The sequence below is a fragment of the Procambarus clarkii genome, chromosome 80 (genome assembly GCF_040958095.1).
Source record: "Procambarus clarkii isolate CNS0578487 chromosome 80, FALCON_Pclarkii_2.0, whole genome shotgun sequence".
NCBI lineage: Eukaryota > Metazoa > Arthropoda > Malacostraca > Decapoda > Cambaridae > Procambarus > Procambarus clarkii.
In genome coordinates, this window is record NC_091229.1 from 14,809,740 (window position 1) to 14,833,544 (window position 23,805).

Here is a 23,805-nt window from a genome sequence, read left to right on the forward strand (position 1 = left end):
GTTCATTCTGGACTTGTCCCGTCTGAACCCATGTTTTTTTTTGCCCCTCCTTTCGGATGACTACTCTGTCCTAGGTCCATCGTCTGTTGGAGCCGGGCGCTTGGATGGCATCCCTGGACCTCAAGGACACGTATTGGCATGTTCCAGTTCATCCAGGGTTCAGGAACTGGCTTGGTTTTTTGGTGGTGTTGGAGTTACCGCTTTCATTGCCTTCTTTTCGGCTTGAATCTGGCGCCTCACGTTTTCACATGCCTTCCCTGGGTCATAGTGGCCTGTCTGCATCTTTTAGGTGTTCAGGTCCTGCCTACCTCGATGACTGGCTGGTGTGGGTTCCCAGCCAGTCCGTGTGTCTGCTCCCCAGGGATTTGGTTCTTTCCCAGCTCACTGGGTTCGGGTTCCTGGTGAACTGCCGGAAATGGCATCTGGTTTCCTCTCAGGTTCAGTCTTGGCTGGGTCTTGTATGGGACGCTCAGACCGCTTCCTTGTCTCTTCTTCCAGTGGCTCTGCTTTGGCTGCATTCCCGCTTTCGCCTGTTTTTCAGGGGCTCCTGGGTCATGCGGCGGTTGCTCGAGTGTTTGTGTGGGAGCCTGAAATTTGCGATGATAGTATACCCGTTGAATCGGGTTTGACTTTGTTGGCAGTTCTGGTTCCTTCCGGGACTCTTCTGCCTCTCTTGCGACTGCTGAGTTCGGCCTCTGGAGACTTTGCGTCGGTTGCTGCATCGCCATCTTCCTCTTCGGGTTTTTCGGGGTTCATTGCCGTGGCGCCTACCCGAGTCCTCACTCGATGTGTTCACGGACGCATTGTCTCTTGGCTGGGGCTTCGTGACGTGTGCTCACCAGGCCGGCCAGGGATGGTGCGGTTCATCCTTCCGTTGGGCGCACAGCACGATGCGGGAGTTCGCAGCTGTGTGGGTGTCACTCAGGAGGGTTTGGGTCGCTTGCGGATCGACCATCAGGTTCCATTTGGACTGCTCCCTGGTGGTTCATTGCCTGAACTGTGGGGGTTTGATGTGGTCCTTGGCTCTTTGGGGCTGGTCGCTTTGGGTGACTCGTCTGCTGAGTTCTCGGGGGTTTGGGTCTCTTGGCGGTTCATGTTCGGGGGGGGGGTGTCCAATGTCCTGGTGGACGGCCTGTTCCGGTTCATTTCCCTGTCTACGGAATGGACGGTCGATGTTGACTCGTTAGTCGGCTCTGCCGGCCATTCGGGCCTCTAGAAGTGGACCTCTTCACGTCGGCATGGTTGAAGTGTCTTCCCATATATGTGGCACCCTTCCCTGACTGCAAGGCTGTTGGGATCAATGCTTTCAGGCAGGATTGGGCGAGGTGGGGTTATCTATACCTCTTTTTCCTGGTTCAGCTGTTGCTCCAGGTCCTGGCTCGCTTGGAGACTTACCAGGGGGGAGTTATCCTTCTGGCTCCTTGGTGGTCAGCCCAGCCTTGGTTTCAGGTGCTGCTTGCTCGGTGTCCGAACCCGAGGGTCTTCCTGCAACTCTGCCTCTTTCAACAGATCAGTTTGGCTCTGTACGTGGCTGGTTCGCTCTTCTCCTCAAGTCTTCTCGTCTGATCTCTCTTAACTCGGGTCTATCATCCCTTGTGTAATGCGCAAATGGCTTCATTGATGGTTTCCCACCTGTGTACTTCGTCTCGGCGGTAGTATGAAGTTTTCTGGCGGTCCTTCCGTTATTTCCTATCTCTGCGTAGGTGTACTTTGAACTCTGATAGCGTTGTCTTGTCCTTCCTTTCATGGTTGTTCCAGGACTGTCATCCTATGTCTAATACTGCCACCTCATATCGTGCGGCGCTGGTGGAGCCGCTACAGCTTGTATTCGGTATTGATGTTCCTTCTGCTCCATTCCTCAAGCTGTCTCATGCGTTGTTTCACCTCCGGCCTGCTCATGCACCGCCTGAGCTGTCCTGGTCTTTGTACCGGGTGCTCTCTTTTCTCTCTTCTCCTCGGTTTGTAGTGGCCCCTTCGGTTCAGGATTATTTTTCTAAGGCTGTTTTCCTGTTGGCCTCTGGAGATCGAGTCAGGGAGCTTCATGCTCTCCTCCGATGCAGGGGTTTCTGCTCTTTTGGTCCTGGTGGTAGGTTTGTTCGTTTGCAGCCTTCTCTTTCTTTTCTGGTGAAGAATGAGTCTGTTTCTTTCCGAAGGGGTCCTTGGGCTGTTGATGCTTGGTTGGTCTGGCTGGGGGTGTATCATGTGTTGTGTCCGGTTTTGACTCTCTGCTGCTTCCAGCGCACCACGGCCTTAGTAGCCGAGGACACACTTTGGGTTGATTGGTTTCCTTTCTTCCCTGTTCCGGGGTTTAGGTCTGTTAGGTTGTCTGCTGGGTCCTTTGGTCCAGCTCTCCTGCGGTCTATCCTCGTGCCCATGGTGTTGTATGTTTGCTGTATTGGCGATCGCCTCAAGGGTTTGTCCCTCTTGTGTTATCTTTGGGTAAGTAGCTCTGGGGAGCCGACGGGGCTCTCCTCCCCCCCAGAAAACCAGCATTAAATATAATGAAATGCCATTTTCTGGGTGAGACCCAGAGGCTCCCCGGCAACCCTCCCTCCCTCCAGTCGGCAATTTTTTTTGCGTTTTTGACATCCAACCTTAAGAACAGAAGGGTGGGTAGCCAGCATGAAGGTCTGGGGCTCCCCCATCCTCCTCCCGGGGAGTGGCGGGGTTGTGCAGACAGTGGCACGGCAATGTGGTGACATCATGCTAGTTTGCTTGTTTACATTTGGGGGAGTTCTGTCCACTCGTTTGGCTCTTTGTAGCAATGTTTTCACCAGAATAGGGGTTTGTTTTGGGGCGCTTACCTTTCTGGGTGCCTGACCCGGTCGATGGCAGGCATAGAATGCTTCCAACCACATGGGGGTTTCTATAGGACATTGCTCTTCATGCCTCTCTGAGGGGGGCCAGGTTCTGTCTTGTGGTCTTCGGTAGGCCTAAAACTTGATGCACATTGATTGATACCAGAAATCTAATACAGTGGTACCTCGCATAACGATTGCCCCAAAAGGTGAACATTTTGGGTAATGTCCGGCCCGATTAGCGACAAATCGTCCCGTATGGCGAACGTTCGTTTGAGTAACGTCAACACCACATGGTGGGGTCAGCCTGCTTCTTGCACATTCTTGGACGCCTCCGACTATGCAAATAAATTATGTTGTTCTTGTTTAAACCGAGATGTTGCAAAGCATTGACATTTTTGTAGAAAAAAGAAATTAAATTTCTGAAATACAACAAATGTCAAAAAGGTTCGTTTGGTGTTCGGCAGGTAGGCTGCTCCAGTATAACTCTCTTTCTTAGTATCAAATGTGTTCCATTTGTTTTGTATTTGTCATTTACGTCTCAATAGTGGAGCAGCCTACCGTACATACACTGCACAAACCTTTTGTGACATTTTTCTTTCTTCATATTTGTTCAATATTTATTTTTCATTTGCCTTATAGCAAAAGGTTCGTTTGGTTTTCCGCAGGTAGGCTGCTCCATGTTTCTTGCATAAAAAAATGAAAATAAAAAACAGTTGAAACAATTTGAAAAATGGACAAATGCCATAAAGGTTCATTCAGTGTTTGTCGGGTAGGCTGCTCCATTATTTAAAACATCGAATATCATGTTGATGTTTTTCGGTGGTAGAACGGATTAAATTGATTACCATTAATGTCAATGGGGACATTCGTTTTGTATGACGTCCATTTCACATGACGACGACGACGCTAGAACGGATTAAATTCATTATTTGAGGTACCACTGTACAGTGGCACCTCGATTAATGTGTTTAATCCGTTCCTGCACTGAGCTCATCATGTGGAAAACTCGTCTTGCGAAACAACAACAAAACTGTCATAAAAGGTGTCCGAGAACCAGCGGAAATGCTCGTTAATCGAGGAAAAGCTCGTTAGTAGAGACAAATGTTCTGGGAGTGGCTTGCTCGTTACTCAAAATGCTCGTAGATAGAACCGCTCGTTAATCGAGGTGCCACTGTATATCCATATCAGCCTGAATAGTTCTGGGGATCCTCTGGGTCTCACCCAGAAAATGCCGTTTCATTACATTCAACGCTGTCTTTTTTTTCTTTTTTTAGTGTCCTGCTATGAATTAATAGTTTGTATATCAATATGGACAAATTTATTATGTGGCCTAATGCTGAAGGTCTTATCTAGTGATTCTTGACATTACAAAACAATTTTGCTGTGATAATTCCTAATTTGAACCCCTTGTTCAAAATCTGTATAATTTTGTATTTAAAATCAGAACTCTTTCCTGTTCAAAATGTTCATCCTTCCCTGTTTAAAAACTGGCACTCTCCCTTGTTAAAATCTGCACCATTTCTGGTTAATATACATCTTTTCTGGTATATAATCTACACACTTCCCTGTATAGAAGCTGCACTATTTCCTGTTCAAAATCTACATACTTCCTTGTTTAAAATATGCACCCTTTCCTGTTCAAAATCTATACCTTTCCTTATTCAAAATCTGTACTTTCTCTGGTCAACAACTACAACCTTCCCTGTTCAAAATCTGCATCCTTTCCTGTTCAGAGTCTGCTACATTTTCTGTTCAAACTCTGCCACATTTCTTGTTTAAAGTCTGCAGCGTTTCCTGTTCAAAACCATTTAGTTTCTTTGTTGGTCAAGTCTTGCTACAAGTGTCGAGTTGCATCTTAGGTGGCCTATTTTTTGCATATATTCATGAACAGAGTAATAAAAAAATTCTGAAAATTTACAGGTACATTTAGTGTTATGTTGCCAAGAGAAAAGATATGTAAGTTATAGTTTAACAGCAGTGATCTAGAATTTTGACTATTCATTCAAGTATGCAATTTAATAATTATGAAGTCCAAAAAAGGCCCAGTTTATATTTAATTTTAATTCCATTCCAAGAAAATAAGAGCCCAAAATCCATAACAGTTGGTTAATTCTTGCTGTGGGATGGTTCTCCTCAGTGGCGTTCCAAGCCTTCCACTTGGTTAGCACCAAGCCTAACCACCGCACCAGGCCCTTGGGGGTCACAAGCATCTACCAGGGTCCACAACCAGAATCTAGCCCCTCTCAATAGAGGTTGTAGCAACCACATTAGAGATAATGTGGCAACGACTTACATTATCTCCACATTTCCAGGAATCAAACATCCCACTAATGACAGCTGCAATATACTGTATAATAATTTAATGTGTTGGGGGGACAGGCAGCTAGAGTGTATTTATGCACATTAGGCTTATATTGAGGTCTCCCTCAAGGTTGAATTACTGACCCTGCCCAGGATGCAACCCCACAACAAGCTAGTTAACTCCTGGGTAATTACTTACTTCGAAATGAACAGGTGCAGTAGGTAATAGGAAATGCTCCCAACCATTTCTGTTCTGCTCGGGATTCAAACCCAGAATTCTCTATTGCAAGTCGAGAATGAACCCGACTGTACTACCAGGACCCCTCAAATGCTCGTAATACTAATGATATCAAGCAGATATCAAACAAGCTTTCCCATCAGCCAATTTACTGCTGCCTGGGTCTAGAAACAGATCAGGTTAGTATGCATATAAGGCAGCCAGACACAGCATCTTCAGCCTAACTCTACCAGTGGTTCAGTGACAAACACTCTGGATATACTGCAGACCATCTCCAATGGCATCGACATTCATCATCAAACCACTGTCAACTACATTAACTAAGGGGCCTGACGCCCAAGTGGACAGCACTTGAGATTCATAATCCTGAGGTTCCGGGTTCGATTCCTGGTGGAGGCGGAAACAAATGGGCAGAGTTTCTTTCACCCTGATGCCCCTGTTACCTAGCAGTAAACAGATACCTGGGAGTTAGACAGCTGCTATAGGCTGCTTCCTGGGGATGTGTAACAAAAAAAAGAGGCCTGGTCGAGGACCGGGCCACGGGGGTGCTAAGCCCCGAAATCATCTCAAGATAACCTCAAGAGACATGCATGAAAATATGTATATTTAATTACCGTAATGTGTTTGGTGTCACCAAAATCAACATAACGATAAAACATTACAAGATAGAGTCGGGGATATCTGATCAATCCAGTCGAAAGGAAAAAAAAACACAAGAAAGGTGGAGTGCCCCAAAACAAGTTGGAAACAGTTGTAACTCTGAAAAACTATGTAAACACTCTTTGTCCAGTCCTAACTGCTAGATAGTTACTCTTGTTTACCACCTGATGGCAGCAGTAGAAACTCAGGGTTCTAGCTGACTGTCCACATCAGTCATGTGCCTGGTGTTGTGGAAACAATAACTCCTAGTGCTCTGTCTGCTCTTTTTTGGCACCTTGAGGGCTGGCTGAAGATGAAGAGACTATGAGCCATAATAAAAGGAGCAAAACTGCCTGCCTCTGAAGAAGTGCATAAAGCTCACTAACATTACAACTAGAATCAAGAGCTAACAGAAAGACTGCCTACAGAAAAAAAATCCAGAGAAAACTGAGACCTTTAGCAGTAAGAACATCATGAGCACTATCCAAAGACCAAAATGGCTCTGAAGGAGAATGAGATGGATGAAGGTGAAAAAACACCTGAGGCAACTTAAGGAAAAGAGAAGATGAAAGATAAATCCCAAATGCCAGAAAGAGAAGCTTTCCCATGGTTGAATGATAGGATGTGACATTATAAGGCATCAAGTGATGGTTTACAAACAGCCATGACAAAAGGGTGAGAAACGCAGAAACAGAGACCGTAGAAAGTTGGTGAATGGAGAGCAGCAGGCAAAACCCCTCCAAGCTACCTCTTAATGTCAGTGAGTGGTTACCCAAAGATGGGATAACATAAGGTCAGCCACCTGACCACCATACAGGTGGATCTAAACCAGACCTAAAATACCACATGCTAAGATCGGCAAAATGTCTCAAACCATTTAAGCGATTCATCACGCCGCTCTACTGGAAGAGACGGAGCCTCAGAAAAATGCCTGTGATTGGACAATGAAGTCATAGATTCAGAAACCATGGTTATACCAGTCACCTAGTAGCCACAAAAATCACCCTGCTGAAAACATCTCCAGCTTGACCATAATAAGAAGTAAAAGCCAACCCAAGGTAAAGGGAAGTGAAATCTCATCAGCCTCAGTCCAAATGAAAAGCATCTACTACCACAGAAACCACGAGACATACACAGGAAACCATCGATTTCACACAGAGGTGACAAGACCTTGGATGCTCTGGATGACCGAGCATCTCGCACACCCAACAGTAAGACAGGTTGTCATTCACCCACTAGATCGAAATTGAATGGAACCGAGAGAAAGACCATCTGCGAGGACATTTAATTGGCTCTGGATGTGAACCACTTCAAGAGTTAAACCTCAAGAATTCAGAAGCCATTCTACCCCACAGTCAATCAATTGGGAAAAGACCATCAGGGACTACTCTAGTTGAGACAGCACCACCAGGGAGCAATTGGAATGTAGCGTGAACCAAACTGCAGCCAACTCGTGAAGAGTAATGTTCTTGCAGCAGACAGAGGGCCAGTTACCCTAAGTAGAATAGTGAATTTTTGAGACAAACCCTAGTCAAGAGCTGAAGCATCCATGAATAACTCGAGCATGGGTAGGGTAACGCACCACCAAAGTGAATCACAAAAAGCTTCAAAGAGGAAAATAGAGACAAAGAAGTCTTTGCAGGCAGACTATCTCCTAAAGTTTCCCAATATCAAGAAAACTTTCAATTTAAAGTGTCCTCTTCTAACCTACCAGAGAACCCAAAACAGAAAACAGGACAGTGTGTCACTTTTATGAGTCGCTTCCATTTTCTAGTACGACAATCTTTGGTCTTGTGTAACGAATACGAGCAAAAAGCGACGTTCTTTGTAGGAGGATAGGTTGCTGCAGAGCCTCTGGGCTCTGCACTTAGTTCCAGCAACTGCAAAAAGGGTTTTCCTGGAGAAACCAGATGAATCCATCATCCCATCAGAGGCCTTTGAGCTATGCAGTACCAGGCAAGTGAGAGAGGTGACTGACAGGTTGAGACTCCATGTGACCTAGGCCGTCATCTGTGCCAACCACGAAAGTTAGCCTGTTTCGTTTCATTTAACTTTTCTCTGATCAAAATAGCCAAATTTTGGTACTGGCTCATAGGCAGTCAGTGTGGATCTCAAAAGTCAGGCAATACCAGACATAAGCTCCAAGAAGCTACTGAGGGGATTTTCCCAGAATATAACACCAACAAAGGTATGCCATTTTAGCCTAACATGATGGTGAACAGGTACTGATCTAGTTTCCAAAAATATATGAAATAAACAATCATTTTAATTTTGCTTGCTTGACTGTGCTGCATTCAGAACAAAAAATTAATGCACAAAATAACGAAATGAAATCGGGCAAGAAAGTGAAGCAGTCATAGCAAATACCAATTAATATAAAGGTTTATCATAAGTGTACCTCTTTGATCTTCGATTTACATTCACCAAAATTTTGAGGTTTCCTTCTTGCCAAGCACCCAGTCCTCCTACAATGTCCTACAATGTATTTACCCTACAATATGATTTAGCTTGATTGAAATGCTCCACATACAAAAGCATATGTCTTCAAGTTTTGTAAGACTGACAAATTATTTCATGAAATGTTCCTTTTCAGATCCAAGATTCTCCAGAAGTGGCCGTATTCTGAAGGGTAAAGGCCCATTGTTTAGTTTGGAATCAAGTTTGGGGGATGGAGACACGGACTGTGATCCTGACTTTGAAATAAAAGGGGAAGAAATTGGTGAAGAAAATGTGGGTCATCAAAGTTTAGTGTACAGGAAGAAGAGAGGAAGAAAAAGAAAAAGACGTCTCCCATCTCCCGATGATTTTGATGATGAACTGGTGCTTGCTAATGGGGATGAAACAGATGGCATGAATGTGGAAGCTTCAATTAAAGACGAACCAATGGATGCAGATGATGATGAATTAGCCATGGAAATCTTGAGAACAAAAGGGTATGGATTAAGAACGAAACGGCGACCAAAGAAACTAAGTGATATGCACTACATAGAGGAAAAGGCAGTTAAAAAACGAATGGAGAGAACTCAAGAATTTTCCTGTCATGTGTGCACAAGAATATTCCCAACATTTTCACGATTACAAAGGCATGCCAAGGAGGTGCACGATTCCACTGAATTTGCATTCCCATGTGATCTTTGTGGTGTTGTTTTCACTAGGCCCCATAACTTAGAACGTCATAAAGATACAAAGCACAGTGATGGTGAAAGGCGTTTTGTTTGTGAACTTTGTGGACGGAGGTTTGGACGTCAAGATGTACTTTCGGTACATATTTCAATGGTTCATTTTAAAAAGGGCTTGCAAGGTAAAAAAGGACCTTCAGTTCTTGGACCTAATACTGTGCACTGTACCAGTTGTGATAAATTTTTTTCCAAAGAACAAAAATTAAAGGAACATAGACAAGGAAATCTAACTTGCAATGATTGTTCAATATCCTTTGAATGCAAGACATCTCTGAGAATACATCAATACAAGCACCATCCAACAGCTTGCAATGAATGTGGAAAGGTTTGTGATAGTAAGCAGCAAATGTATTTTCATCGTTTATCACATGCACCCAAGTTTGTGTGTAAGTATTGCAACAAAGGATTTTTGTGGAAGTCTCAGTATACAGTCCACATGGCAACACACACCGGTGAAAAAAATGTCATGTGTGATATATGTGGTAAATCCTTTGCTCATAAACTTGCTGTGAGTAAACACAAGTGGCAGGAACACAATGAAAATAATAAAAAATTCAAGTGCCAAACCTGTGGTAAATCTTTTGTGTATAAAGGAAAACTGCAATCACATGTGCGTAGTCATACTGGAGAGAAACCATTTACGTGTCATCTCTGCTCTTCTACTTTCTCTCAGCGATGTAATTTGACAGCACACATAAAGAGTGTTCATGGTGTGTACATACAGTCCATCAAGAGTGATGGAACAACTCAAACTCAGCTTGTAAAATATAAACGTGCTAAGAAAATTGCGCCAAGCGAACCACCACCACCAACACCACCACCACCACTACCACCGCCAACAGCTGTGGTAAACACTGTGATATCTCCACCTGTTGAACCTCAAGCTGCTGCTAATCAGCCTCAAGTTGCTATCCAGGAACAAGTACAAATGTCCGAGTCATTTGAAACCGAAGCAGCTGTTTACCAGATTGTATATGCATATCCTCAGTAGCCTGCTCATTCATTTTGAAAGCTTCGTCTTTGCTGTATGTTGATTTTTATAGTATTTATGCAATATTTGTTATGTTTATTAAAAGGCAGTATGTATAGTGCTGTATGAATATTTAGTATTTATGTTGGTTTAGTTGGTGAATACAAGAAAGTACGTAAACAAGATCATGGGATGATGTAAATCAGAAAAAGATTGCAATAAATTTAAGCTGGCATAAGAGTGTAAAAAGAGAAACAAATTAAATAATTAATATATTGTTGTGTCTGTACTGCAATCCTCACCAGCAGCCACTGTGTAAGTATTTCTGAAAGGTGATTTAGTACTGACTGAAATATGCAGCAATTTTTTTTTTTTTGGGGGGGGGGGGGAGATAAGGGTTTTTTCTTAATATGGCTTCACTATATTAATGAATAGTGTCCTTTACACTTTTTCAACTGGATTTCTTTCAAGTGTGTAAATTGAAACTGAAATCAGCTCTGTTTATTCTTAGATTGGATGGCATTATTTATCCCAGAAAAAGACAGTTAAGTTGTAGTTATAATATGTACAGTACATACTTTCAAAACTAAAACCCCATTGACTTAAACATTGCCATGTATAAATTATTTGTATATACTGTGTGTGTGTGTGTGTGTGTATATATATATATATATATATATATATATATATATATATATATATATATATATATATATATATATATATATATATATATATATATGTCGTACCTAGTAGCCAGAACGCACTATTTGGCCTACTATGCAAGGCCCAATTTGCCTAATAAGCCAAGTTTTCCTGAATTAATATATTTTCTCTAATTTTTTTCTTATGAAATGATAAAGCTACCCATTTCATTAGGTATGAGGTCAATTTTTTTATTGGAGTTAAAAGTAACGTAGATATACGTATGACCGAACCTAACCAACCCTACCTAACCTAACCTAACCTATCTTTATAGGTTAGGTTAGGTTAGGTAGCCGAAAAAGTTAGGTTAGGTTAGGTTAGGTAGGTTAGGTAGCTGAAAAACAATTAATTCATGAAAACTTGGCTTATTAGGCAAATCGGGCCTTGCATAATAGGCAGAGAAGTGCGTTCTGGCTACTAGGTACGACATATATATATATATATATATATATATATATATATATATATATATATATATATATATATATATATATATATATATATATATATATATATATATTTATTATTGGAATAAAAGAGGGCTTCTATCCCTCTGACTAGTGCTCTTGCATCTTAATTTAATTGGAAGAGGATTTCTCCAAATGTCATCTTTGTTTGAAGTAAACTAAAAGAAATAATTAACTGTAGAATGTATTACACTTATTATAAATTTACACAACATTTCGAACCTACATGGCTCATTCTCAAGTGATGGGACTATGCTGGGCATATTGGATTTTATACCATTTGGGAAGTCAGGTACATAATACAAATAGGTGAGGAGTACGGCATAAAGGAGGAAAGAATAGGGCATAAATGGGGGATGTAAATAGGGACGAATAAAGTAAAACAAAGGGGGAGGAACCACATACAAAGATTAAATCAGGTGTAGTGGGCATGGCATTTTGAGCAATGTCTTCTATGTTGGCATTTTCACGTTCCAGTCTTGTTCTTATGCTCATGGTGGGTAGAATGAATAGTTCAATAATTTGGGTATTTATGGTGGGTCGTTCTACTTTTATGTGGATTCCTTCAAGAATTTGTTATCTTCTTACATCTTGGGTTTTATCTATTATACAATTGTTTTATTCAACAAATAAATAAAACAAATATGTTGAATAAAAACACTTGTATAATAGACAAAACCCAAGATGAAAGATTACAAATTCTTGAAGCAATCCACATAAAAGTAGAAAAACTCACCATACCTAAATTACAAAACTATTCACTCTACCCACTATGAGAGTAAGGACAAGACCGGAATATGTAGATGCCAACATAGAAGACACTGCTCAACATGCTACGCCTGATTTAATCCTTGTATGTGTATGATAATCTTTGTATGATAATATGAAATTTAATGATAATGAATAAATAATGAAATTTAATCTTTGTATGAAAACCATAACATGCCTGATTTAATCTTTGTATGTGCTTCCTCCCCTTTTTTCTACTTTATTTGCCCCTATTTACATCCCCCATTTATGCCTTATTTTGTTGACCAGACCACACACTAGAAGGTGAAACACAACATTGCTACGAGGAGAAGTTAGAGGCATTAAATATGCCAAAACTAGAAGACAGAAGAAAAAGAGGTGATATGATCACTACATACAAAATAGTAACAGGAATTAATAAAATCGATAGGGAAGATTTTCTGAGACCTGGAACTTCAAGAACAAGAGGTCATAGATTTTTAACTAACTAAACAAAGATGCTGAAGAAATATAAGAAAATTCACTTTTGCAGAGTGGTAGACGGTTGGAACAAGTTAAATGGGAAGGTGGTGGAGGCCAAAACCGTCAGTAGCTTCAAAGCATTATATGACAGAGTGCTGGGTAGACGGGACACCACGAGCTTAGCTCTCATCTTGTAACTACACTTAGGTAATTACAAGATAAACTTGATTTAAGGAGAGGTCACTATGGGGAACTTCGAAAAAGTTTTAATGAGTGTAATTGGACAGACTTGTTGCTAGGCAGGGAAGTAAATGAAATGTATGCCAAATTTTGCAAAATATACGATGAAGGCACACAAACATTTATACCAAGAATCAAAACAGATGAAGATAGACAGAGACTACAGGACGACCTGGACAAACTGGAGGAATGGTCTAGAAAATGGCTGCTAAAGTTCAACTCAGGAAAGTGTAAAGTAATGAAATTAGGCAAGGGGAGCAGAAGGCTGAACACAAGGTACCATCTGGGAGGTGAAATCCTACAAGAGTCAAATAGAGAGAAAGATCTGGGGGTCGATATCACACCAAACCTGTCCCCAGAGGCCCACATCAAAAGGATATCATCAGCGGCATATGCTAGGCTGGCCAATATAAGAACTGCCTTTAGAAACTTGTGTAAGGAATTGTTCAGGACCCTGTATACCACTTATGTAAGACCAATCCTGGAGTATGCAGCTCTAGCCTGGAGTCCATACCAAGTTAAACACAAGACGAAGTTAGAGAAGATTCAGAGGTATGCCACCAGACTGGTCCCGGAACTGAGAGGAATGAGTTACGAGGAAAGGCTAAGGGAGCTGAACCTCACAACCCTGGAAAACAGAAGAGTAAGGGGAGACATGATAACCACCTACAAAAGCACTTTAGCGGAGACTTTAGCAGTCTCCGTGGTGTAGTGGTAAGACACTCGCCTGGCGTTCCGCGAGCGCTATGTCATGGGTTCGTATCCTGGCCGGGGAGGATTTACTGGGCGCAATTCCTTAACTGTAGCCTCTGTTTAACGCAACAGTAAAATGTGTACTTGGATGAAAAAACGATTCTTCGCGGCAGGGGATCGTATTCCAGGGACCATAGGATTAAGGACTTGCCCGAAACGCTACGCGTACTAGTGGCTGTACAAGAATGTAACAACTCTTGTATATATCTCAAAAAAAAAAAAAAAAAAAAAAATTCTCAGGGGAATTGACAGGGTTGACAAATACAAACTCTTTAGCGTGGGTGGATCACGAACAAGGGGACACAGGTGGAAACTTAGTATCCAGATGAGTCACAGAGACATTAGAAAGAATTTTTTCAGTGTCAGGGTAGTTAACAAATGGAATGCATTAACCCTTTAACTGTACAACGCGCTTGCAGACCCACGTCTGGAGTGCGCTACATGCCTCCAGGTATTTTTATTTTTCACGTTCCATTCAAAACTCCTGCGGCTACATGGGGTTCACATCAGCTTTCTCAGGGCTCTTGTAAACAGACGCCATCTTTAAAAAAAATCATGGTCCACATTCCCGGGTGTGAGAGCCTCAGTAGTGAGTGAGCAACCAAGGCTGGCGCTCGCAGCATGAGCGCACAGCACTGCTGTTCAGCGTGTGACCACAGCATCGCCTAATAATGTCAAAATATATATATAACCTGTATTATTTAGCCATGATAGTATTATAGAAGAGCCTGAGTGTGATAATGACTGGGTACAATGTTCAAATATCAGTGATTCAATGCTGTTCATGATGTTCACAGCACTAGCCACAGCATTATTTCGTTCATTTAGGAATGTTTAAATGACTTCTTAGGTTCCTTTTCAAAATAAACTTGTGGTCAATTATTCATTTACAGGAATTAGTGACCAGGATTGTAGTTATAATTAGCATTGTGCATAGTATTGTGGAAGGAGGAATTTTGGTGAGGGAGGGAGGAAGGGAGAGAATTGAGGTAGCCTCACTGAGTGACAACCACTCTTGTTTTGCTCACCATACTAGCTTTGTGGTTCGCTATGGAGAGCACACATGTACATGGGTATATACAGTGTGTGTATATAGTGTAATAACAGCAACAGGAGTATGTTGAGTGGAGCTTATATTGTTTCTGCTGTATTGTGCCTACCAATTTTTGTCAAGTACCATTCAAGCTGTCATTGCAATCAATCTTAGCTACCTATGTGCTTTAATATACTGTACCTACAATTTTCTCTCATCTTCTTTTTTCATTCCATGTAACTGTTATCATTTTTTTGTCTATAAATTTTGCAAGTATTTACCTCCTTAAAATTTTCTTAGATTAAGGACCTGCCCGAAACGCTGCGCGTGCTAGTGGCTTTACAAGACTATAATTACCATATTATGTATCCTCACATTCCCAATGTACATTCTTGTATATGCATAAATAAATAAATAAATAAAGCTATTTTGGTGAGGGAGGCGACGTCATAATCGTAGCGTCGTCTGCTGTCTGCTGTGTGATTTCTCATGCAGTGTATGGTGGCCACTGTACTGTTTGGAAACAATACCGGCTTACTTGCATAGTTCTCGTAAATAAAACATGTAGATAGGTATATATAACATGTGTAAATAGTGTAATAAAAACAATAACAGTATGGTGAGAGGAGCAATGTTGGCGAGTAAGATGTTGGAGTGAGGGAGAGCTGGCTGGGTGTGGCTGCTCACACTCTTGGTGTCCTAAATGTGTTGATGATAAATGTATATAGTGTGTGACAGTGTATAGTGTGTACATATGTTGTAAATATACATAAATGAACATGAAACATTGGTGTGAATAACTGTATGATGGGAGGAGCAATGTTGCCAAATACAATGTTGGAGTAGTGAGGGAGGGCTGGCTGGGTATGACAGCTCACACTCACGGTGTTCTGAATGTGTTGATGGTGAATGTATATAGTGTGTGACAGTGTATAGTCACTGTAAATAGATTGTATATATACATAAATTAGCATGATACATGGTAAATATGTGCAACATATGTGTACACAAGTGTCATGCACATAACACAGTGTCCTCGGTCAGTACGGATGTTTTACTGCCATAATAAAGTGTACGTGTTCATTATACATAGGATTAGCACATAAAAACAAATAAAATGTATTTGGAACTGTGCGCAAAAAATGAACAATATATATTTGCGGCAACTTGTGTGCCCCGCCCGGGTGCCCTACTGGCCCTGGGAGCGTACGTCACGGGCGAATGGGGAATGATGACGTTACGCGCAAACTTACGGACCCCATAGCAGCCAAAGTAAATAAAATTTCGATTTTTTTTTTACATACCCATACTGAGGGAAGGGTTTTTGACACTTTAAAAAAACAAAAGAATTTTTTCAAGAGAATTTATTTTCTGCACACTGGGGAGGTGTCATATTTGGAGGCGGCGCAGTTAAAGGGTTAAGTAGTGTTGTGGTGGAGGCTGAGTCCATACACAGTTTCAAATGTAGATATGATAGAGTGCAGTAGGCTAAGGAATCTGTACACCAGTTGATTGACAGTTGAGTGGCGGGACCAAAGAGCCAGAGCTCAACCCCCGCCAACACAACTAGGTGAGTACCAAAACGGAGATGGTGGGCCAGAAAACAGGATTGGTTCAACAGAAATTGCGAGAGGGCCAGGGACCAAAAGACACAAAAATGGAATCAATATAGGAAGAGGCCAAACCCCCAAACATACCAAAGATGCGAGAAATAAATATTCTGCAGTAAGGAGAGAAGCAGAAAGAAATTTTGAAAAAGGGATAGTGGATAAATGTAAAACAGAACCAGGCCTATTCTATAAATTCATAAACAACAAATTGCAGGAACAGGATAATATTCGGAGGTTGAAAATGGGAAATAGATTCACGGAAAATGAAAAGGAAATGTGTGAAGAGGTATCTAGAGATGAAGTGGAAAAAATGATCAAGGAACTAAGTAAGAACAAAGCAGTTGGTCCAGATGGAGTTTCACCATAGGTTCTGAGAGAATGTGCACCTGAGCTCAGCATTCCACTTGAACTGATTTTTCAGGCATCCTACGAATTTACTAGGTTTCTATCATTGAGCCAAAATATATTACAGGAAAGAGATGGTTGGGTTGACTGTATTTATCTGGACCTAAAAAAGGCTTTCGACAGAGTTCCACATAAGAGGTTGTTCTGGAAACTGGAACATATAGGAGGGGTGACAGGTAAGCTTCTAACATACATGAAAATTTCCTAACTGATAGAAAAATGAGGGCAGTACTCAGAGGCAATGTATCGGACTGGAGAAATGTCACAAGTGGAGTACCACAGGGTTCAGTTCTTGCACCGGTGATGTTCATTGCCTACATAAATGATCTGCCAGATGGAATACAGAATTATATGAACATGTTTGATGATGATGCTAAGATAATAGGAAGGATAAGAAACTTAGATGACTGTAATGCACTACAAGAAGACCTGGACAAAATAAGTATATGGAGCACCACTTGGCAAATGGAATTTAATGTAAATAAATGCCATGTTATGGAATGTGGAATAGGAGAACATAGACCCCACACAATCTACAAATTATGTGGAAAATCTTTAAAGACTTTTGATAAAGAAAGAGATCTAGGGGTGGTTCTAGATAGAAAACTATCACCTGGGGACCACACAAAGAACATTGTGTGAGGAGCCTATGCCATGCTTTCTACCTTCAGAATTGCTTTTAAATACATGGATGTGCAAAATACTAAAGAAATTGTTCATAACTTTTGTTAGGCCAAAGCTAGAATATGCAACGGTTGTATGGTGCTCATATCTTAAGAACTACATCAACAAGCTGGAAAAGGTGCAAAGACATGCTACTAAGTGGCTCCCAGAACTGAAGAGCAAGAGCTACAAGGAGAGGTTAGAGGTATTGAATATGCCAAAACTAGAAGATAGAAGAAAAAGAGGAGATATGATCACTATGTACAAAATAGTAACAGGAATAGATAAAATCAATAGGGAAGATTTCCTGAGACCTGGAACTTCAAGACCAAGAGGTCATAGATATAAACTAACTAAACAAAGATGACAAAGAAATAAGAAAATTCACTTTTGCAAACAGAGTGATAGATGGTTGTGTGATGATAATCTCTTTCAAGAGAGATTGAGCCTGCTCTTCCCTATATCAGTCACGTCATTCTACAAGTACAAGATGCTACATTCAAGATATGTCCACCAGTAGCACAAAACGTTTTGACCAGGAAGCAAAGCGTACCTTGCACCACCCGTCACGCCGGCTCACCGCCCGTCGTCAACGAGCTAACTACCCATTCTCCGCCTGCCTGCTCCTGATTGGCTGGTGTATCGCCGACAGCACACCTGCACTCACGCCCTCTACCTGAGTCGACGTCTGGGCCAGCTCAAGCCGTCCTCAGAATATTCCTGTGCTCTTAGAAGTTGACATCTCTCTCTGGTATACTAAGCCCTGGCTGTCGTATACTAAGGGAGGTAGCAGCTATAGCCAATATTCTCAGCACCTGATTATTATTGCATTGCACATTATTTTATTGTAGAGTAAATTTTCATATCTAGTAATTATTCATATTGTTTTGTTTTGTTGACTTGTTTTGAATTTTACGTAAGCCAAGGGATTGTCTGTGTTCATATCTTGTTTTCTAAAGTAATTAAAATTTCATTGTTTATATTTTGTGTTTTGCGTGTCTTCCCATTACCTTACCACAGACAAACAGGCAAGCAGTCTTTTTTTTTTTTTTGTAAGTGTGACCAGGCATTGACACCTGCCATTGGAGGACTGCCGAACATCAACACTCCAACACTTTACCGTCACAGTTGGAACAAGTTAGGTGAGAAGGTGGTGGAGGCCAAAACCGTCAGTAGTTTCAAAACGATATATGACAAAGAGTGCTGAGAAGACGGGACACCATGAGCTTGGCTCTCATCCTGTAACTACACTTAGGTAATAACACTTATGTAATTACCTGGGTAATTACACAGTAGCAAAGTTTTAGGTCTTGAGGGTTTAGTGAAAGCCTTGTGCAAGGACAAGAATCAATTGGAAACAAATTGCAAAGCCATGGAAGAGGAAAATAAACTCTTAAAAATAGCTTTGGAAGAAGTTAAAGCAAATTTAAACGTAAATGACTACAATAGGTTAGGTAAGGAAATCCAACAGGAAAAACAACTTTTGTCAGCACAGATGGATGAAGTTACACAGGGAATAGAACAGTATAGAAGGGTATGCAACTCACCTATGCACATGTGGCCAAGGAGAAGAAAAAAATCGAAGAAGCAGTAAAGAAAGTCAAACACTGCAGCAACCAAGATAAAACAAACATTAGGCTTGAAGTGAGAAAAGACTTGGCATCTAACCCAAATTTGGTGCAAAACACAGTTGATCAAAGTAAGTCCTTGATAATTTTTGGTTGCAAAGAAAAAGAGATAACATCTAGGTCAGAAAGAGCTGTAGAAAAAGCGAAAGTAGTAGATAAAATTGTTGACCTCGTGGAGGGTCATACTACTATAGAGCATGTGTGTGACTATAGGAGAATAGGCAGGCATGTAAAAGGGAAAGATCGACCCTTGAGGATCACCCTAAACGGTGCCAAACAGATGGAGGAAGTACTAAGGAATGCTAGGAAATTACAAAGTGATGAGGATGGGAAAGTATGGTCATTAAGACGAGATCTTTCAAAAGAAAACAGAGAAGCTGAAACGGAATCTCGTAGGGCAAAACATATAAATGAGAGGCGAAACAAAGAAGAAATAAATTCTTTTTTCTACAAAGTGATAAGGGTAGGCAGGCCAGTAAAATGGTACAAGAAGGCAAACCAACAAAATTGCTAGTGATGGTAGTGAAGATGTAGTGGAGAATAAGGAGAGGGGGGAACATGTTCCTGAAAATTGTATACACCAATGTAGATGGAGTGAGATCAAAGATACTGGAGGAGTGATGTAATACAGCTGCAGATGCCAGACATTGTTGCACTCATGGAGACGAAACTTGAAAATTATATTTTATACGAGGTCATGTTCCTAAGGGGCTACTCAGTTTTGAGATGGGACAGAAAAATTAACAAAGGTGGTGGTATTTCTGTGCTGGTGAAAGAACACCTAAAGGCAAATGAAATAATTATTGCCAATCCACGAGAAGTTGACGTAATAGCAGTAGAGATCTGCCATCAGGATGATAAACTAATGATCATAAATGCATATAGTCAACCGCCAAGCAACACATGGATAAAGGAGGAGCTACATGATAAATGACAGGGTCTTATAACAATAATGAAAGAGATTATAACGAGAGCGGATAAAGATAGATCACGACTATTGGTAGTCGGCGACTTTAACTTGAAATCCATTGACTGGGAAGCATATGAAGCTAAAACAGAAGACTTTTGGACCTGTAGATTCGTGCACCTCATCCTGGTAACATTCTTGTATCAACATGTTAAACAGGCTACGAGGATGAGGGACGGGGATGTTTCCCTCCATACTAGATTTGATATTTACCAGGAAGGAGGAAGAGATATTTGACATTCAGTACCTTCCTCCTTTGGGTAAAAGTGACCATGTGTTTTTGGGAATAAAGTATGCAATGCATTATAATCTGGAAGAAAATAAGGAGGTTGAAGCAGTTGAAAAACCTGAATTCAGGAGAGGACATTATGGGGACCTTAGAATTTTTTTTAATGTGGATAATTGGACAGATTTGTTGTTGGGCACGAAGTAAATGAGATGTATGTCAAGTTTTGTGAAATATATGATAAAGGCACAAAAAAATTATGCAAAAACAAAGATGCAGAATCTGGAAACAGGATTGGTTCAACAGAAATTGCGAGAAGACCAAAAGACACAAAAATGGAATCAATATAGGAAGAGGCCAAACCCCCAAACACACCAGCGATACAAAGATGCGAGAAACAACTACACGGCAGTGAGGAGAAAGGCAGAAAGAAATTTTGAAAAAGGGATTGCGGACAAATGTAAAACAGAACCAGGTCTATTCTACAAATTCATAAACTAGAAATTGCAGGTAAAGGATAATATTCAAAGGTTGATAATGGGAAACAGATTCACATAAAATTAATAGGAAATGTGTGAAACATTAAATGAAAAGCTCCAAAGTGTGTTGTTCAAAATGAAATCTTCAGGAAATCAGATACAATAAGAATTCCAGAGAACAACATAAAGGTGTCTAGAGACAAAGTGGAAAATATGCTCAAAGAGCTAAGTAAGAACAAAGCAGTTGGCCCAGATAGAGTTTCACCATGTAAACTAAACTTCATGGGTTCTGAGAGAATGTGCATCTGATCTCAGCATTCTACATCACCTGATTTTTCAGGCATCCCTGTGTACAGGATTCGTAGCAGATGTGAGGAAAATGGCTAACATAGTTGCAATCTACAAAACTGGCGGCAGGAAAGCCCCCTTAATTATAGACCTGTATCGTTGACAAGTGTAATAGTCAAAAAATAGGAAAAAATTATCAAAACTAAATGGGCAGAACACCTAGAAACAAACAATATAATATCAAACCGTCAGTATGGTTTTCAATCTAGAAGATCTTGTGTAACGAATTTACTCAGTTTCTATAATCAAGCCACAGAGATTTTACAGGAAAGAGATGGTTGGGTTGATGGCATCTATCTGGGCCTAAAAAAGGCTTTCAACAGAGTTCAACATAAGAGGTTGTTCTGGAAACTGAAACACATTGGAGGGATGACAAATAAGATGCTAATATGGATGAAAAATTTTCTAATATGGATAGAAAAATGAGGGCAGTGATCAGAGGCAATGTATCGGACTGGAGAAATGTCACAAGTGGAGTACCACAGGGTTCAGTTCTTGCACCAGTAATGTTCATTGTCTACATAAACGATCTACCAGATGGAATACAGAATTATATGAACATGTTTGCTGATGATGCTAAGATACACTAATAGGGAAGATAAGTAACTTAGATGATTGTCATACCCTTAAGAAGAAATTGTTCAGGACTTTTGTTAGACCAAGGCTGTAATATGCAGTGGTTGTATGGTGCCCATATCTTAAGAAGTACATCAACAAACGGGAAAAGGTGCAAAGACATGCCACTAAGTGGCTCCCTGAACTGAAGGACAAGAGCTACGAGGAGAGGTTAGAGGCATTAAATATGCAAAACTAGAAGATAGAAGAAAAAGAGGTGATATGATCACTACAGTACATGCAAAATAGTAACAGGAATTGATAAAATTGATAGGGAAGAATTCCTGAGACCTGGAACTTCAAGAACAAGAGGTCATAGATTTAAACTAACGAAACAAAGCTGCCAGAGAAATATAAGAAAATTCACTTTTGTAAGCAGAGTGGTAGACGGTTGGAACACATTAAGTACAAATATAAGGCACAGCTTCTTATCATCCTTTGCAGATGACACAAAAATCAGCATGAAAATTACCTCTGCTGAAGATATTGAAAAACTACAAGCAGATAATAATAAAGTTTTCGACTGGGCAGCAGAAAATAACATGATGTTTAACAGCGATAAATTCCAGGTACAGTACTCAGATACGGTAAAAATGTGAACCTTAAACATAATACAGGGTACAAACGCAATCAAATTTGCCCGTAGTAGGAAAGCAACATGTAAAGGATTTGGGAATTATGATGTCTGACGACCTAAATTTTAGAGAGCATAACGAAGCAAAATGGATACTTTACATTAGTGCTCACACTAGAAAGATTGAACGACTTCTGATCACCCACACAAATGTGTGAAGGAAGCGAAGAGAAGGAATTAAAGGATATACCCATTACATGCGACACAATTAGGAAGAGCATTCACAAACTAAAAGACTCACAAGCACCCTAACCTTTCATCAGAAGCTGGAGTGGACTTCCAGCCTATTGGCCAAAGAATTTGGTGAATATGAACCATTATTTAAGGAGGGTGTTCACCGGCCCTGCATAACGGTTGGGTTACTAGAGGAAACGGTTGGGATACTAGAGGAAGTGGAACATCTGACTACTGATGAATTTCAGAATATTGTTTTGATTACTCCTGAAGTGGGAATAATTTACACTAAAGTTATTGTTTTCTAGTAACCGACATATTTGGATCCTGAATTTCTTTTCAACAATGAAAGTGTTGTGTGGGCTAAGAGGAACATTGTACGTGGGGAAAAACAAAGCCAGATTGCTGCCTTGGTCCTTGGTCCTGTCTGGCGTTGATCATTGAAATTTTTCGGTCGTTTCTTGTCCCAACTACTCTGGCTTTCACTTCTTACCCGTTTGTTCATAGGTTTTCGTTTTTCATGGTTATTACTACCTGAAATGGCCTCCAGTCGTGTTGCATGTCATCCTCACTCTCAGACTCTGCAGACATGGTAGAAGTTCGCTCCATTTCCTTGATAAGCAAGAGTACTGGTTTGCTACAGCGGTTAGCACAAGTTCACAACCTCCAGGAGCGCTCCCGACGCACGTCCGTCTGTCACAGCAGTTGGGACACAACTGCGTTCGGCCTTTCAATGGTTACTCACGTGAGAGTTGGAGATCCCATGTCTTCACCGTTACGGTTGACGCCCCTCTCCCTCAGATCATGAAGAAAATCCATAAAATGGCTGGTAAATTTGTTCCAGACATCTTCTGTCTTCATCTCCATGGCTCTGTCGTGAGCGGATCCGGTGTTGGTCGCGAACGAACCGGGTTCGCAGTTTTCACCCGTATCTCTAGGACCCACCTTCCTCCTCCTTCTCTTACTCGCAAGCCCCTTCATGAATCCCGTCCCTTGGTCTTTCGCTCTCACTCGCGCTTCCCCTATAACGATCGGCACTCCATCTCTCCATCGGCACTCCAGTCTGCCCTGTCCCTCTGTAGCTCTATGGTGGCGGGCTCAGACGTTATGTATCCGGAGATCCTTCCCCATCTTCCTCAATGCGCCTTTCAGTATTCACTGACCATTTGTAGGATAAGCAACTGCATTTACAAGCAATGGAGCAAACAGTTGTAACTAAAAATGGTATGCTATAACATAACTGAATTCTTGGCCTGCAGTGATTGGTGGACATGTAATGACGTCACGAGCAGGCACAAAGAGGAAGGATGTTGCCACCATGCCAGTGGTGATCAGTACAGCTACGGCAAGTGCGGGGAAAGGATGTTACTCCTCGCTCCAGTCATCCTTTGGGGCGTCGGTCTCTGTGATGCTGTGGGTAAGTAGGACATTCACTTCAACTCATGTACATAAATATATCGGAAAATAATTAGATGTTCATCATTTATAGGAAGTATCATTAATTTGTAAATCTCATTA

The 23,805-nt window shown here is 41.2% G+C and overlaps 1 protein-coding gene across 3 annotated transcripts in view; it reads left to right on the forward strand.

The window, feature by feature from the left end:
* Positions 1–23,805, forward strand: part of LOC123746413 (tryptase-2) — a 108,911-nt gene that overhangs the window by 35,515 nt on the left and 49,591 nt on the right. For 2 of the 3 annotated variants that reach the window (XM_069314774.1, XM_045727947.2), the window contains exon 3: positions 8,573–10,404. In XM_069314774.1, coding sequence (XP_069170875.1) covers positions 8,573–10,149 — 1,577 coding nt within the window. In that variant the 3' untranslated portion in view covers positions 10,150–10,404. Of the gene's footprint in view, positions 1–8,572; positions 10,405–23,546; positions 23,705–23,805 lie in introns of those variants that run through there. The other variant, XM_045727949.2, reaches the window with a different exon arrangement.